Source organism: Corvus moneduloides, chromosome 20, assembly GCF_009650955.1.
Source record: "Corvus moneduloides isolate bCorMon1 chromosome 20, bCorMon1.pri, whole genome shotgun sequence".
In the NCBI taxonomy this organism is placed as follows: domain Eukaryota; kingdom Metazoa; phylum Chordata; class Aves; order Passeriformes; family Corvidae; genus Corvus; species Corvus moneduloides.
Genome location: NC_045495.1, coordinates 10,962,396 through 10,976,296, shown reverse-complemented (window position 1 = coordinate 10,976,296; position 13,901 = coordinate 10,962,396). Strand labels below are relative to the sequence as shown.

Genomic DNA, 13,901 nt, shown 5'->3' with positions numbered 1-13,901 from the left:
ACTGTCAGGGCTGCCTGGCAAGGTCCTGGCTGCTCCATGGATTAGAGGGGCAGGAGGGGAATCCCCAGGCAGAACTGGCCATGTGGGTGTTGAGGACCCTGGGGAGTCCACGCTGAGGAGCCTGGGCACAGCCAGCCACCATTTATCCTATGGAAGGCAGTGGCAGCTACTGGAAAGGTTTTCCAGGCAGGATTTTTAACTCTACCCCATTTCTGATCCTACACAGGGACACAATGATGCCAGCTCAGGGTCACCCTCTCCCCAAGCTCCCACATCACCAAGTGCTTCCCTGGCACCTGCTCCGTGAACATCCCGCTGCCAAGGGAAGGAACCGTCTGGCTCAGCACTGCCAGAAGTAGCTCATTACTGATATAAACCAATTAAAGCTGTGAGATTAATTCCAATGCCTTCCTCACTGCAATCCTTGCTGCAACTCTGCTTCCTGGCCCTCTCTGAGGCGGCCCCATATGGCTTCATCTCTATGGACCCTGGTGACTCTGTGCTGAGCGGGACTGGAGGAGCCCACGGGAGCCCCAAATGTGGGAGGGGGTACAGCCCAAACCCCCAGGAAGTCCCTCTGCCACCAAAACATGTGCCAGCTGGAGTGGGAATGATGACGGCCTGAGACAGATGAGACCCCACTTACAACTGCACCCCCAGCCCAGAGCCAAGCACCCTCTTAGCTGAAACCGTGTCTGGATGTCCCAGTATGAACCAGTTCTGCTGCAGGGATGGTGCTGCTCTGTGGTGTTTGCAGCCCCATCCCTATTGGCTCTAGGTGGAGAGCATGGAGGTGACCAGTAAGGACCATGGATGTGACATGGGAGGTCATCAGCAAGATGAAGAAGGCTCATTTTGAGGTGTCAGGGGACCCAGATTGCCAGTTGCAAGACACCCCTCCCAGGCACCCAGAGCAGAACCTGGATCTCAGCTTGGCTTTTTAAGGAGAGCTGAAAGGAACATCAGCAGTGGAGAGACCCATCCATCCCTTCCTGAGGAGCTGGATGGAGGCAACAGGTTCCCAGCACATGAGGACAAGAGTGGGAGTCACCTCTGCAGCTCTGTCTGTCCCAGCAGCCACAGCCCCTTGTCAGGAAAACCATAAAATTAAATTCAGCATTAAAAAATGCTTGGGAAGGTGCCTCTGCCAGTCTGGAGAGGGATGCCCATGTCCCAGAGGCTTGGAGCAGGATGCCTGCATCCCAACAGCCATCTGTGACACGTGCCTCAGATCCAGCTCCACGGGCAGCTTGTCCTCATCCAAAATCCCAGTCCGCAGCCCCAAAGACACAGTCAGGACAGCTGTGATGAACCAGCCAGCACAGCGAGGAGTGCCAGGATTGGCATTTAAACGCACATTCCACCTCAGAACGGAATCCTGGACCACAAGGAACAAGCCAAATGCAAAGCCAGAGCTGGGGAGTGGAAGCTCATGGCCAGAGGTGGGATGTAGACACCTCTCTCCTGAAGCCAGCACGTGTCCGCTCCTGCCGCCCTTGAACGACGGGATCAGGGGTGGTCTCTGGAGGGAAGCAGTGCTGCATCCCTGGGAAAGCTAGAAATGGAGCTCCCAGTTTAACTGCTCTTTCGTGCCAGCTTTTCCTAGCAAAGCAAGGACACTTTTTTCCAACCAAGGAAGCCCCAGTGACCTCCCAGCGTGAGGAGACACAGTGGGAGGGTGACAGGGGCCGGCAGCCCCTGGATCCGGGCAGGGACCTCCCGGAGCTTCCATCCCCAAGTTCCTCAACTCCATTTGAAGCACATACAGACTTCCTTTCTGGAAGGCAGAAAGGTTTTCCGAGGAAAAGCTGGATCTCACTTTCCTGTCCTTGTGGACACCCCACTTTCCCACTGCATCCCCAGGAGTGCAGGGCAGGGGTCTCATCCTGGGAGCCAACTGGGACATGCCCAAATCTCCATACCAGTGTCTCTGGCAGCGCCCACATCAGCAAACTGGGAGAGCACGGAGCAGCAGCAGGAAACCAAAGCTGGAATTGTCAGCTCCAGGGGACAAGTGGGGTCAGGGAGGGTGATTTGGCTGCAAAATCGGGTCAGAATGGAGGGAAATTTGGGGCTGCCTGGACAGCAAGCCCAGACCCCTTCCCCACAGAGGGTCTTTCACCCTGACTCAGAGATCCCACTTCCCACCACCATCCCACACCTGTAGTTGACAGAATTCTAATTTAATTATGAGCTTCCAACCTATGAGGGCAACTTCTGACTCACCAGGACACATCTGGGCAGCACTGCTGGCCCAGCTCCAGTTTTCTGAACAGGGCAGGGGACATGGGGGACATGGGGCAGCCCCACGCCCCACCCTACTGCTGGGACAGGAAACCCTGGAGCTTCCTCTTGTGCAACAGGCCAGGCGGGAAGCGGGACGAGAGTCCAGAGGGGCCCATTGCACAAGGAGAGGTGTGAGGGTGACACTGCCATCCGGCCACCCTGGCAGAGCCACAGGGCCAGGATGTGGGACTGAGCTCAGTGGGGCAGGACCTGGGGCAGGGCTGGGCATGGGGCTCTGCCAGGCTGGACAGTGATCCATGGATCAGGTCTCATGTCACCTCTCTGGGCGTGTCTCTGCAGGCTCCAGACAGGGACAGAGGAGCCCAAAACTGCATGGAGGGAGAGGGTCAGGATGACAGAGGCTTTCTGAGCCCTGACACACACTTCCCTCTGTCACACACACCCTCACTCCCCACCAGTTCACCCCAGATTACGCTCTCACTCCCTGAATCCAAAATTTCCCATTTGGAGGCACAGAGCCAAGCTTGGCTCAGGAGCAGCACAACGCCTTCCCGCTTCTTTCATTTCCAAAAGGAAATGAGTGTTGATTAAAGAATCCAGAGCTACTGCAAATTATTTGGAGAAACTGAGTAAGTCGCAGTGCAAATCCTCTCAGTAATGCTCCCTCATTTCTCCTTAATTCCTTTCTATAAATGGAGAGACGGGATGGAGCATACCTCCGGAAAACTGCTCACAAGCCCTGTAGATGCAGGAGCTTTGGAGAAGGGAGTGAGCAGGGAGACTTGACTACAACAAGCCTGGAAAAAAAATCCATGGGCTTAATCAAAATGCAAACCCCAGTAAAGCAAAGCTCAGGTCAGGCCCTGGAGGTGTGCAGGACATGGGACGCAGGCAAGCTCTTCCAAGGGCACATCTCTCTTTAAACATCACCCACCACCGGCAGCTAGTGGCAAATCCCAGCCTCGATGGGGCTCAGGGAATGGTTTTGTCCAGCAAAATCCTGGAGCAAAGCCAGCTGGGTAATACCTGGGGTGTACAGTGCTCTGCTGAGGACTGGTGAGAGCTCCTGGGGACAACTGGGGTGGCTGCAGTCCCCCCATGCTGGGCACCTGTGGCCTGACAGCAGCAGCAGGAGTAGGGAACAAGCCTGGCTTTGTAGCTGCCAGCAGCCGGAGGGAAAGGGAGCCAGGAAGGCAGGAAAGCAATGCCGGCAGGGCTGGCCAGCCCCACAGGATGTAAAATCCAGGGATATATTTCTATGTATTGGATAGGAGGATGCTCAACCTGTCTTCCCACTCAGTCCCATGGGCTTCCTGTGAGCAGAAAGTCAGAAGACATGAAAAATACCTTCCCACCACTTAATCCAGGTTATTTGGCTGCATCTGCTGCTGAATCCATGAGTCTGGAAAGCAAGTGCTCCTCTCTTGGCTAGCTACATCCTGGAGCTGCTCTGGGGATGAAGGTCCTTGTCCAGGCTGTGTGAATATCTCCCGGAAGATGCTGCTGCTCTTCTCACCTCCTGCTCCCTCCAGATGAGAGTAATTCCCAAAATGACACAAGTCTCAGATTTCCCTCTGCTTGGCCCATAAAAACAACCATTTTTCCCAAACCAACTACATACTCCAGTGATAGAGACCCCAAAACCTTGCTGCATCCACCGGGGTCACTCCCAGTGGTAGTGGCTTCAGATGTCCCTCTCCAGGAGGACATGCCGATGCCAGCAGCCCAGATGCAGGCAGGAGCAGGACCAAGGTGTCCAGAGACAGCCCTGAATCCCAAGTGATACCAGTGTAGGTGTTTGGGGTCACCTTGTCCCACAGCCTGCACACGGAACACCTCAAAAGAGAGTCAGAAGATGGCAACAGGCTCTGTGAGCCACGCTGGAATCCAGTGGCATCACCATGATGCTCTTCTTAGCAGAGACCCTGCCCTGGCATTGCTGCCGCCAGGTCTGCTCTCCTGAGGCCAGGAGGATGATGACTTCAGATTGATGACACCACCAGCCCCTCTGGCACTCAGCAATGCCCGATGGAGTGTTACAGAGCTCTTCCAGCACAGGTGGGGTTTCCAGGGAAAAAAACACCTGAGCCAGGAAATGGAATGGCGATATGAGGTTCAGAGGTCTCCAACCACGAGGAGACATGCGAGGCTGGAAGCTGATGCCTGACTACTTGCACGCCTTTGCCTTGAGAGCTGTAGTGCTGTTATCCCACTAGGAAAACCAAAATAAAGTTGTAGGATGTCCATTTGGAGTGTGCCTGGACAGCCCATTCCACCAGCTCCCAGCTCCTCCTGAGGGTAGCAGAGGTTGGGATCCACAGGGGGATGCACCCATGAGCTGCGTGTGCAAGGACTTGACCCACTGTTGGCTCTTCCAGAGCCTCCAGCGAAAATCCCGAGTTCCGCACCATCAGGAGAGACAGGGTAGGATGAGACAGTGTGATCCAACTGCTCCTCCACCTTCGAGGCAAAGGAAAAGAACACAACCACCCAACCAATCTGTGGTGGGTCTCAAGGGCTCCAGTGAGATACTTGATGCCAGCAGGGGAGAGCTGGAATGACCCCAGGGAGGGTTTGGCTCCACCAACACCAGGGACGAGAGCTCACCACAGTGAACGCATCACTGCCCACCACAGGGAACCAGCAACTGGAGTGCTGGGCAACTGGATTTCTCCAGCCATAAACAACTTACACAGTTTAATTACTTGGACATGGAATTTTTAAATCCAGTTTAAGGAATGTGGACTTTTCCAATACACAGATAAACCTTAGGGGAAAAAAAGGATAGTAAGGAGCAATTTTGGGGAGAACAGCTGGCAAAAAGCAAGGCTACAGAATCCAGACCTCACAGGGACCACTAGGGAAGCTGACACTGTAAAGCTCAGAGCCCAGGCTGCTGCTGGCCAGCACTTCCGACCCCACAGCACAACCAAAGCCCATCACAGGGGGCTGGATCTGAGGAGAGGCAGAAATGCAGAGGGACCACAGGACCCCCATCCCTCCATTAAAACATGCACATCTGCTCATTACTCTCCTCACTTAATTACTGCTCAAGGCACTCTGTCAATCCTGCCCCATGTGCCCAGCTGGCTTGGCCGCAGCCAGAGCCTTTCTCATGAGCTGCCCCAATATCCAGGCTTTTAATTCTAAATGGGGATTTTATGCAAGGATAATCTCTTCCAGCAGTGGTGACTTCTGTCTGGGGAGGGAGTGTGGCTGTGTCTGACAGTGTCAGTGGTCCAGCAAGGTCTTCCACCACCTACAAACGTTCCTGAAACATTCCCAGTCATGCTGACCAGAGTCTTCTGCTTCCCAGCAGATGCAAATATTTGGGCATTTTTTGTAACAGGAGGAGATAAAGGAGCGAGGATGGAGAATTTGGGGAGCAGATGCAAGGAGCTCACATCCAGATGTGCATTTCTATGATCAGCTGCCATTCAGGACCCATCCTTCTCGGGAAGCGTCACCCCGGCAGGAACACGGCGGTGCTCATTGCACTAGCAGGATATTCCCAAATTAAGCTGGGATCTAGTGTTGGTGGAAATCGTTCCTTGCAATGCTTCTGGGTGAGCGGCAACTCCCGGGAGGAGGATGGGGCAATCCCTCCCCTGTTATCCCCCCAGGACGTCTGGATCCTGCAATGGTGCCAATAGCAGCCACGACCATGTGGGCTCAATGCTGCATCTGAGGGACCTGCCGGAGCACCGGGAAAAGCCAAATCCCTCTTCCCAGGAGAGCAGAGCAGGGGTGACCATGCTCCCTGTAGAAACGGACCCTAAAAACCCACTTCTTGCCCCAAACTTGTTTCCATTCCTTCTACCTGGGTGAGGGGCAGTCCCCATGGGCCGGAGGAGCTGTGACAGCAGCACTGGACATGGCGACACAAGCGCGTGGAGATACAGGTATGTGGGGACACAGGTGCTCCTGAGGACATGGGAACACGGATGCATGGGGACACGAGTGAGTGCTCGTGGGGACACGGGTGCTTGTGGCACGGCCTGAAGCCGGCCGAGCCGAAGACTGGGGGAACACGATTCACACGGGTGTGTGGGAGCGAACCCGCCCCGGCCGCAGCACCACGGAGACGAGCCCCCCACAGATGCTGGCGGGTCCCCCCGCCACACGAACCATCCCCGCTCCCCGCGATGTTCCTCCGGGAACCGCCGCTATCGGGGGGGAACGAACTTCCCCGGGAAGGAGTTTCCCTGGATACGAACCTCGATTTCAGGAATGAGCCCGGGAGGGGCGCGAGGGTCCCCGGGGGGTGGCCGTGGCCGCGCACTTACCACCTTGCCCAGCTCCATGGCGGGGGCGGCGGGGGCTCGGCCGGCTGCGGGCTCAGCGCGGCGCGGCGGCGGCGCCCATGGCGGCGGCCCCGCGGGGCGGCGGCGCTGGAAGGTTCTGCCGGGCAAAGGCGGCGGAGCGGGGCGGGGGAGCGGGGGGGCGCGGGAGGGAGGGGAGCGGGGCGGGGGCGCGAGGGGCGGGCGCGGGGCGCGCTCCCGCGAGGGGCGGCACGGCCGGGGCGGGGGCGCGGCCGCGGCGCTCGGCCGGAATCACAAAGGAGCCCGCGGGGGGCGGGCGCGGGGGGCGCGTCCCCGTCCCGCAGAACCGCCCGCCCGCCCCCGCCGCGCCCCCGCGCCCGCCCCGGGGCGGTGGCAGAGGGTACCCGGGGGGAGGGTGGCTGCACGGTGGGTGCGTGGGGAGCTCCGCACCTCTCGGCGCCGCCGCCTCGCTCCATCTCCTGCCCCACTGCCGAGCTCCATCCAGATCCCTGCTTCATCCCCTACACGACTCCCACCCGAACCTCTGCCCCGCTGCCAGATCTGCTGCCCCATCCCTGGCCTCCTGCCCCATCCCCTGCCTCATCCCTCGTACCACCTGCACCGTCCTGCTCCATCCCCTGCCCCACCGCCTGACCCTCTACTCCACTGCCAGACCCCTCTCTTACTGCCTGTCAGACTCCCTACCCCTGTGTGTGTCCGCATGTCCATTCCCTGTCAGCCCCCTCTACTCTATCCCCTGCCCCACCTCCTGCCCCATCTCTGTGCCTGGGGGTGAAGCTACACCGGTGGATCTGTCTGGGACCTGCCCAGGGCTCCCTTATTCCAGAGCCCACTCGGCTGCTGGTGTCTTGGTTCCAACAACAAAAGCAATTAAACCAGTGTGGTAACAAGCCCCTGGCCCGAGCCCACCCCACAGGCAGGCACAGCTTGCTGACTGCCACAACCACCCTGCTGAGGGACAAGAGAACATCCAGGCAGGAGGATTTTGGTTTTTCCCAGCTCCTCCTTGTGCTCAAGGAACATTTTCTGATTGGAGGCACAAAAGAAACCCAAACAATTCTTCTATTACTCAGTGAATCTCCTAAAAGCAATCCCAAAGCACTGGCGGGGCCCTTGGCTTGCCGGTGGAGGAGACGCTTCAGAGCCCGAAGAACTAAGTGCTGCTGCAGGGCCAGCCCAGCCAACACACTAATCCCTTGGGATTACTGCAGTCTAGTCACAGCTCAGCCACTTACTCCGGGATGGTGACTTGGCCTCTCTTAATGAGATAACAGGATCCCACATCCCAGAGGGGACAGAGCACTGCCACCCCTGCACTCTCCCAACACCCAGCTCCGCAACCACCCAGTTCATCCCAGCCTTGGGGGAGCTTTTAGGGCCAAGACCAGGCTGCATTTTCCTCAGGTAGCTGTTAAAGCCCCTATGAGATCCCTGGGATGGACAGACAGATGAACGGAGCACTGCTTGGCAGCACTGCTTGTCTCAGAGCACACAGCTCACAGGTTTTTTGCTGGACTAAATATGTTTTGCTGGACCAGATGGTTTTAAGCAGCAGCCAAATTCCTTCGGGAGCAGAGTCTGGATCCTGTTCTGAGCCTGGGAATGAGCACGGGTCAATGCTCTGCGATCAGGGCAGGCACCTGCCCCTGTTGCAGGTACCTGCTCCTGTCACAGGTGCCATCATGGGGCCAGGTTTTGTGCCCTCCCCCCAGTGAAGCCCCTCAGCGTGCGACTCCCAGCCATGTTCTCAACATGAAAAGTAAGAGCTTGGATCCTTGCTGTGCAGCCCACCCACCAGCCTAGTGTTCCCCCCAGCTTAAAGGGATCCTGGAATTAATTAATTCCCCCTTAGCTGGGTTTAGCATCGCTCTGAACTCAATGCCACGACTGCTGCTGCCTGCTGCCCCAGGATATCCTGGAGGTGCAGTCCAGAATTTCCAGGGCACCATCTCTGGAGTCACCAAGAAGCCAAGCCACAGCTTCCAGAGGCCACAGTGCTGCAATTAGCACTTGGTCATCAAGTATTAATGGCTCATTTGCATGAAGAGACCTTAAGGCAGGTATGCAAAGAGCACAGCCAAAGCCAAAGAGCATCTGGACTAAACCCAGTTCCTCCCACACGCACAGGATGGATGGGACTTTCTCTACAATGGCCCCTGCATGGAAAATAGCCTCTAAAAGAATAAGCAGGATACATCCATTTTTTCATAGTTAGTGGTGACATGCTGTAGTGCCACTGGAACCCACATGCAGTCATGCCAGACTGCCCACCCCCCACTCACAGGCTTTGTGCTCCCAGCATCCCTCCTCAATCCCCCAAATTAAAATCAGCTCATCATCATTAACCTTATTTTTCCAAACCAAGCTTTCAGACCAGCTCCCCCCTGAACAAAATGCTCAGCTCAGGGGGAAGGTGGTTATAGCTGCTATCCAGGGTCTCCTGCAGAGCTGGGACATCTGAGTATCCGAGGCCACTGTTGTGTATTCCTTATGGCTGAGCTGCTCCAGCAAGCCCAGAGTTTGGACACCACCAGGAAGCACTTGGGGCAAAGGCAGAGAGCTCCAAATCCACCTGGCTTCACAGCATGGGGGGAGCTTCAGCCAGGGGGCAAAACTAAGAGCCAAGGCAGCTCGAGGAGAAAATCTGGAAATTAACTTAAAAGCAATTTTGGGAGGATCCTCAGAGCAAAGGGAAACACCAGTTCCAGAGCGGCCAGGAAAGCTGGAAGCACTGAGCAGGAATGACAGCACCCAACCATTCCAGGGCTGAAGAAAGGCCAGTGCAGCCTATGGGGACAAATCCCACCACTTCAGGGATCCACTGAGGTGGAAGGAATTTCATGCTCTTCCCAGGAGAGTTCCTTGCTGTGGTTCACTGCATCACTGTGAGGACACAAGGGTGAAGAGGCATTCCTTGGCCCCACTCTGCTCTTGGATTATTCCCAGGGGTTCCCCCGAAGAGCAGGGGATATACAGAGTATCCCAGTCAGATGTGCAAAACCACACGCTTCATCTCAGGCTCCAGCAACCCTCTCCAGGGCTGCATCTTATCTCCACAATTCGGGATGTGCTTGCAGAGGCCCTAGCAAGCCTCTCCAGGTGGGATGGAGGGAATTAGGAGGGATGCACTGATGGGGCTGCTGAACAACTGCAGGGCATCACAGGCACTGCCTCCACTGGGGTAGGAAGGAGCCATTCCCACAGGGAGTAGTGAGGGCTGCTTCCCCAGAGAACCAACCCGGGGGAGGCAGCTCCTTGCTTCACCCTGTCCCCTAAGGGCCTTCATTCATCATCCTCTGGTCTGATCTGGAGAGGTGGAGATCCCTCCTCTCCCCCTGGCTGTACTGAATCTCGTTGGGTGCTTCACTCCAAGTCCCTTTTCTCCACCCTGGAAGCACCCTCCATCCTCCTGCAGCTCCGTGACTTTCCTGCCAGCTTCCAGGATGGTATGTGTGGTCCGGATCACGACGGATGAAAAAAGAAGAGACAATCAGCATCTTCCCCCACCCGCCAGAGGCTCTGCAAGCAGCTTTTAAACTCTACTTCAGCAATCGCCTCCCATTAAAATGATGGGAATTAGGGTAAAATGTCTCAGCAAGTGTGGGCTTTTGTCATTGCAGCCCAGAGAGGCTCCTCGGAAATGCTCTCTAAGGCTTTGGCTTTTATTGCTTTTACATCTCTGATTTCTGTTGGAGCAAATCTCCGCCTGAGCTGATGCTCAGGGCAGGAGTGGGAAGCCTGGGCCAAGCTGCTCCAGAGAGCATTTATGTGCCTCGCAAAGGTCTCCTTCCCTCTTTTTTCCTCTCCTTCTGTTCATTTTACCAGGTCTAAAAATACTCTACTAAAAACCCTCTTCCCCTGCAGCCGCCTCCCTCCTGGATGACTAATAATATCTGTTGCTCCCTCTTGATCTCTCTGTTATTTCCCAAGTCTTCCCCAAGGAGAGGAACCAAGTCGGAGCTGTGCTCTCAACCAACCCCTTAGATTCAGACTCCTAAATTCATTTTCCTCAGAGAATGGTATTTTTTCCCAGCTCCTCCAGTGTAGGAGCAGTTTAAACCCAGCTCCCCAGCTCACCATAAACTAATTCTGCTCCACAGCTTACACCTGCCCAATGCTGCTGAAGCACTGTTCTGATAGGGGAGCTCCAGGATCCTGGGATTTTCAGAGCTCTAGGTAGAACAGCAGGTTCACTGGGAAAACCACCAAGCACTTACAAAACAATTTATTGTCTGTTTTTCAGGTTTCAGCTCTTTCCAGCAGCTTTCCAGCCCTGGAGCACTCCCTTGGGGGATGTGCTGAGGAGGCTGGGTTAGGCTGAGTTTGGTGTCTGGATCATCCTTGGAGCTGCATGAGCAGCACTGGCTGTGTGAGGAGCTTGCATTTTAGGAGCAGGGAGTGAATGCTGGGCAACAGCAGTGTTTGGGATAGTGGGACTTAGAGGAAAAACCTGCCTTGCTGTCACCACATTGGTGGCAATGGCTTTTTTCCCCACTGAATGAGATGTTAGAACATTCTAACAGGGATCAGCTTTCCTGCACTGCTCCATGTCTTTCCAAAACAGAGCCAAGACCTGCACCAGGCACCTTCCCCACTGCCAGCACCCTATCATGGATTAGTCAGGATATAGGGATGGAACAGCACTGGCAGGAGCTGGAGGTGTGATGAGTTTCTCTGGACTCGGACACTGCAGTACAGCCAAATCCCTCAGGCCTGATCCCAACCCACTGTGATTTTCCAAAGAGATCCATCAATGAACAAGCTCTGGAAAACCCTCATGCTGACACTGGTGATGTAAAAAATGTCTCCAAATGGTCACTGTCCTCATGAACCAGCCACTTCCAGCCTCAACCCTGCACTGCATGGAGGCAGATTTAAAGGGTGTTTGGCTGCTCCAACACTTCTGGAAATCCCCCTGGCTGGCTAATGCCCAAATCTTGCAAATCTTGATTTAGGAAAAATATCCGCTTGGGAGCAGTGCTTAAAAAGCTCAAGGCCATTTTCAAATCCTTGTAATGCTGCAGTTTCCTGGACATGTGAAAGCGAGAGGAAAAAGCAGATCAGGCTGAAGCAGGCATGGGGCCAGGGCTGGCGGCTGTGCCCAGGGCTGTGCCGGCACAGAGCGTGCAGGAGCAGGCAGGAGTGGGCAGACCGGGGGCTATTTCAGCACCAAGCTCTCCCAGCCGCTCACCATGACTGGACCAGCATGGAAAGCAGGGAGGAGAGCAGCCCTTCCACATCACCCCGGGCAGGAGATCCATGAAGGGCTCCCAGGGCAGACCACAGGATCCTCGTGGACAGAGGGCTGCGGGTCGCTGCCAGCCCCGTGTGCGGGCAGGGAGCCGAGCTCCATTATCCCTCCTGCCTTTACAGGAAGCCACTTGGTTGTGTTGTCAATATAGAGATTTTCTTTAAAAAAATAAAAAGCAAAATCTGGGTTCATGGTGCCATTATCGATCATTTGGTATTTTTAGCTCCTTGTTCAATCCATCCCTGTTGGTGTTACAACAACCACACGGCCCTGTGAAACACGGCTCAGTGGGGCTGCTCCAAGGTGAGCAGGAGCTCAGAGAGCAGCAATACAATGCCAGTGGGATTAAAAATGCAAGAGGGAAAGAGAGAGGTGGGATAAGCAGCATCGTCCCCCCTCGCTGCTTCCAACTCCTGCCAATGTTTCAAGGAGACAGGTAGATCCTCCCATCCAAACCAGGGGCAGATGAAACTCCTGTTTCCTACCTGGTGTGGAGGGTTGGGAACCCATAGAAAGGGTGAGACTGAGCTGAGTGGTGCCATTGATGGGCTGGAGGGAAGGGAGGACATCTACAAGGTGCTAGACAGGCTGGAGCAGTGGGTCCATGTGAGCCTCATGAGGTTCAGTCAGGCTAAGGGCAAGATCATGGACCTGGGCCATGGCAATCCCTAGTGCCAGCAGAGACTAGGGAGGTCTGCGGTGACCCCAGACACTCTCAGCATCTCTCTTCATCATGGGGCCATTTACCCACCAATGGCTCCCAACTTTGTCCTCTCTTTTCCGCTTGCAGCCCCTCCATATCCTGGATCCACTGACTCCATAGTGATTCAGTGTATTCCACCATCACTGATTTCATAGATGGTGGATGGAGGGATGGATGGATGGATGGATGGATGGATGGAGGGAGGGATGGATGGAGGGATGGACAGATGGATGGACGGATGGATGGATGGACGGAGGGATGGAGGGATGGATGGATGGATGGATGGATGGATGGATGGATGGATGGAGATGACCCTGTGGAGGAGGACTGGGGGATTCTGGTGGGTGACAAATGGGACATGATCCAGCCATATATGCTGACAGCCCAAAAAGCCAAGTGTCTTCTGAGACCCCCCTGGGGCTGCCTCCACCTCTAGGGCCCCAACACAGGACAATGATGTTAAACTGAACAAGGGTGGGGTCAGGTTAGACATGGGAAAGAAACGCTGGACCATGAGGGAGGTGAGGGGCTGGCACAGATGAATCATGGCAGTGGGATGTAAACCTGCACACTTAACCTCTATGTGACAACTTGCTCATCATTGCAGATGTCTCCTGGGTCCCCTGTGGCCTCATCCTTACATGCAGGTTATCTGGGAACCCTCCTGGGAACCCCAGGCTGGCTCTTCCTTTGCACACACACAATGCTCTGTTGTGGCGTCGCTTCCTTCTTGCCTCACATTGACACCACCGAGATGAGACAACGCCCAGAAGAAGGAAACAGGGTCAGCAAAGGAGACAACTGTACTGGGAACTGGTTCATCTTGCCATGTCTGACCCTTGCTGCTCCCTGGGCTCACAGGAAGCAGAGCTCCAATGTCACCCAAGTGCAAGCCCCGAAGTTTACAGGGGTCAGTGCCCCCAGCAGCTGTCCCCATCCATGGGGACGTTTACCCCCAGCCATGAGTCCACTGACCCCCCCATCAACAGCCCCCAACTTTGTCCTCCCTTCTCTACTTGCAGCCCCTTCCATATCTGGATCAGTGTCACCAGTGACTCAGAAGATGGTTGATACATCATAGAATCCCAGAGGGATTTGGGTTGGAAGGGACCTTAAAGCTCATCTGAGTCCACCCCCTGCCATGGGCAGGGACACCTTTCACTATCCCAGGTTGCTCCAAGCCCTGTCCAACCTGGCCTTGGACACTTCCAGGGATGGGGCAGCCACAGCTGCTCTGGACAACCACCCTTGCAGGGTAGAATTCCTCCCTAACACCCAATCCAAACCTACTCTCTTTCAGTTTGAAACCATAAAACACATCTCCCACTCATTTCCTTTTAAAGTTGCCAAGTTCTGCCCTGGAGACTTCATAAATGGGGAGTTGAAGCTTCATGTGAAGCACAGTGCCAAAACACAT

The 13,901-nt window shown here is 55.4% G+C and overlaps 1 protein-coding gene and 1 long non-coding RNA gene across 5 annotated transcripts in view; one reads left to right on the top strand and one right to left on the bottom strand.

The window, feature by feature from the left end:
- HIP1 (huntingtin interacting protein 1) overlaps window positions 1-13,901 on the bottom strand; it is a 44,136-nt gene that overhangs the window by 15,886 nt on the left and 14,349 nt on the right. Inside the window, exon 1 of one of the 4 annotated variants that reach the window (XM_032129821.1) lies at window positions 6,534-6,614. The exons of the other annotated variants lie outside the window; for them this stretch is intronic. Coding sequence (XP_031985712.1) covers window positions 6,534-6,551 — 18 coding nt within the window. The 5' untranslated portion in view covers window positions 6,552-6,614. Of the gene's footprint in view, window positions 1-6,533; window positions 6,615-13,901 lie in introns of those variants that run through there. 4 annotated transcript variants of the gene reach the window in all.
- On the top strand, window positions 5,335-11,980 carry LOC116453878. Its single transcript, XR_004243955.1, has 2 exons — window positions 5,335-6,149; window positions 10,774-11,980. It is a non-coding gene; the product is annotated as an uncharacterized LOC116453878 (long non-coding RNA).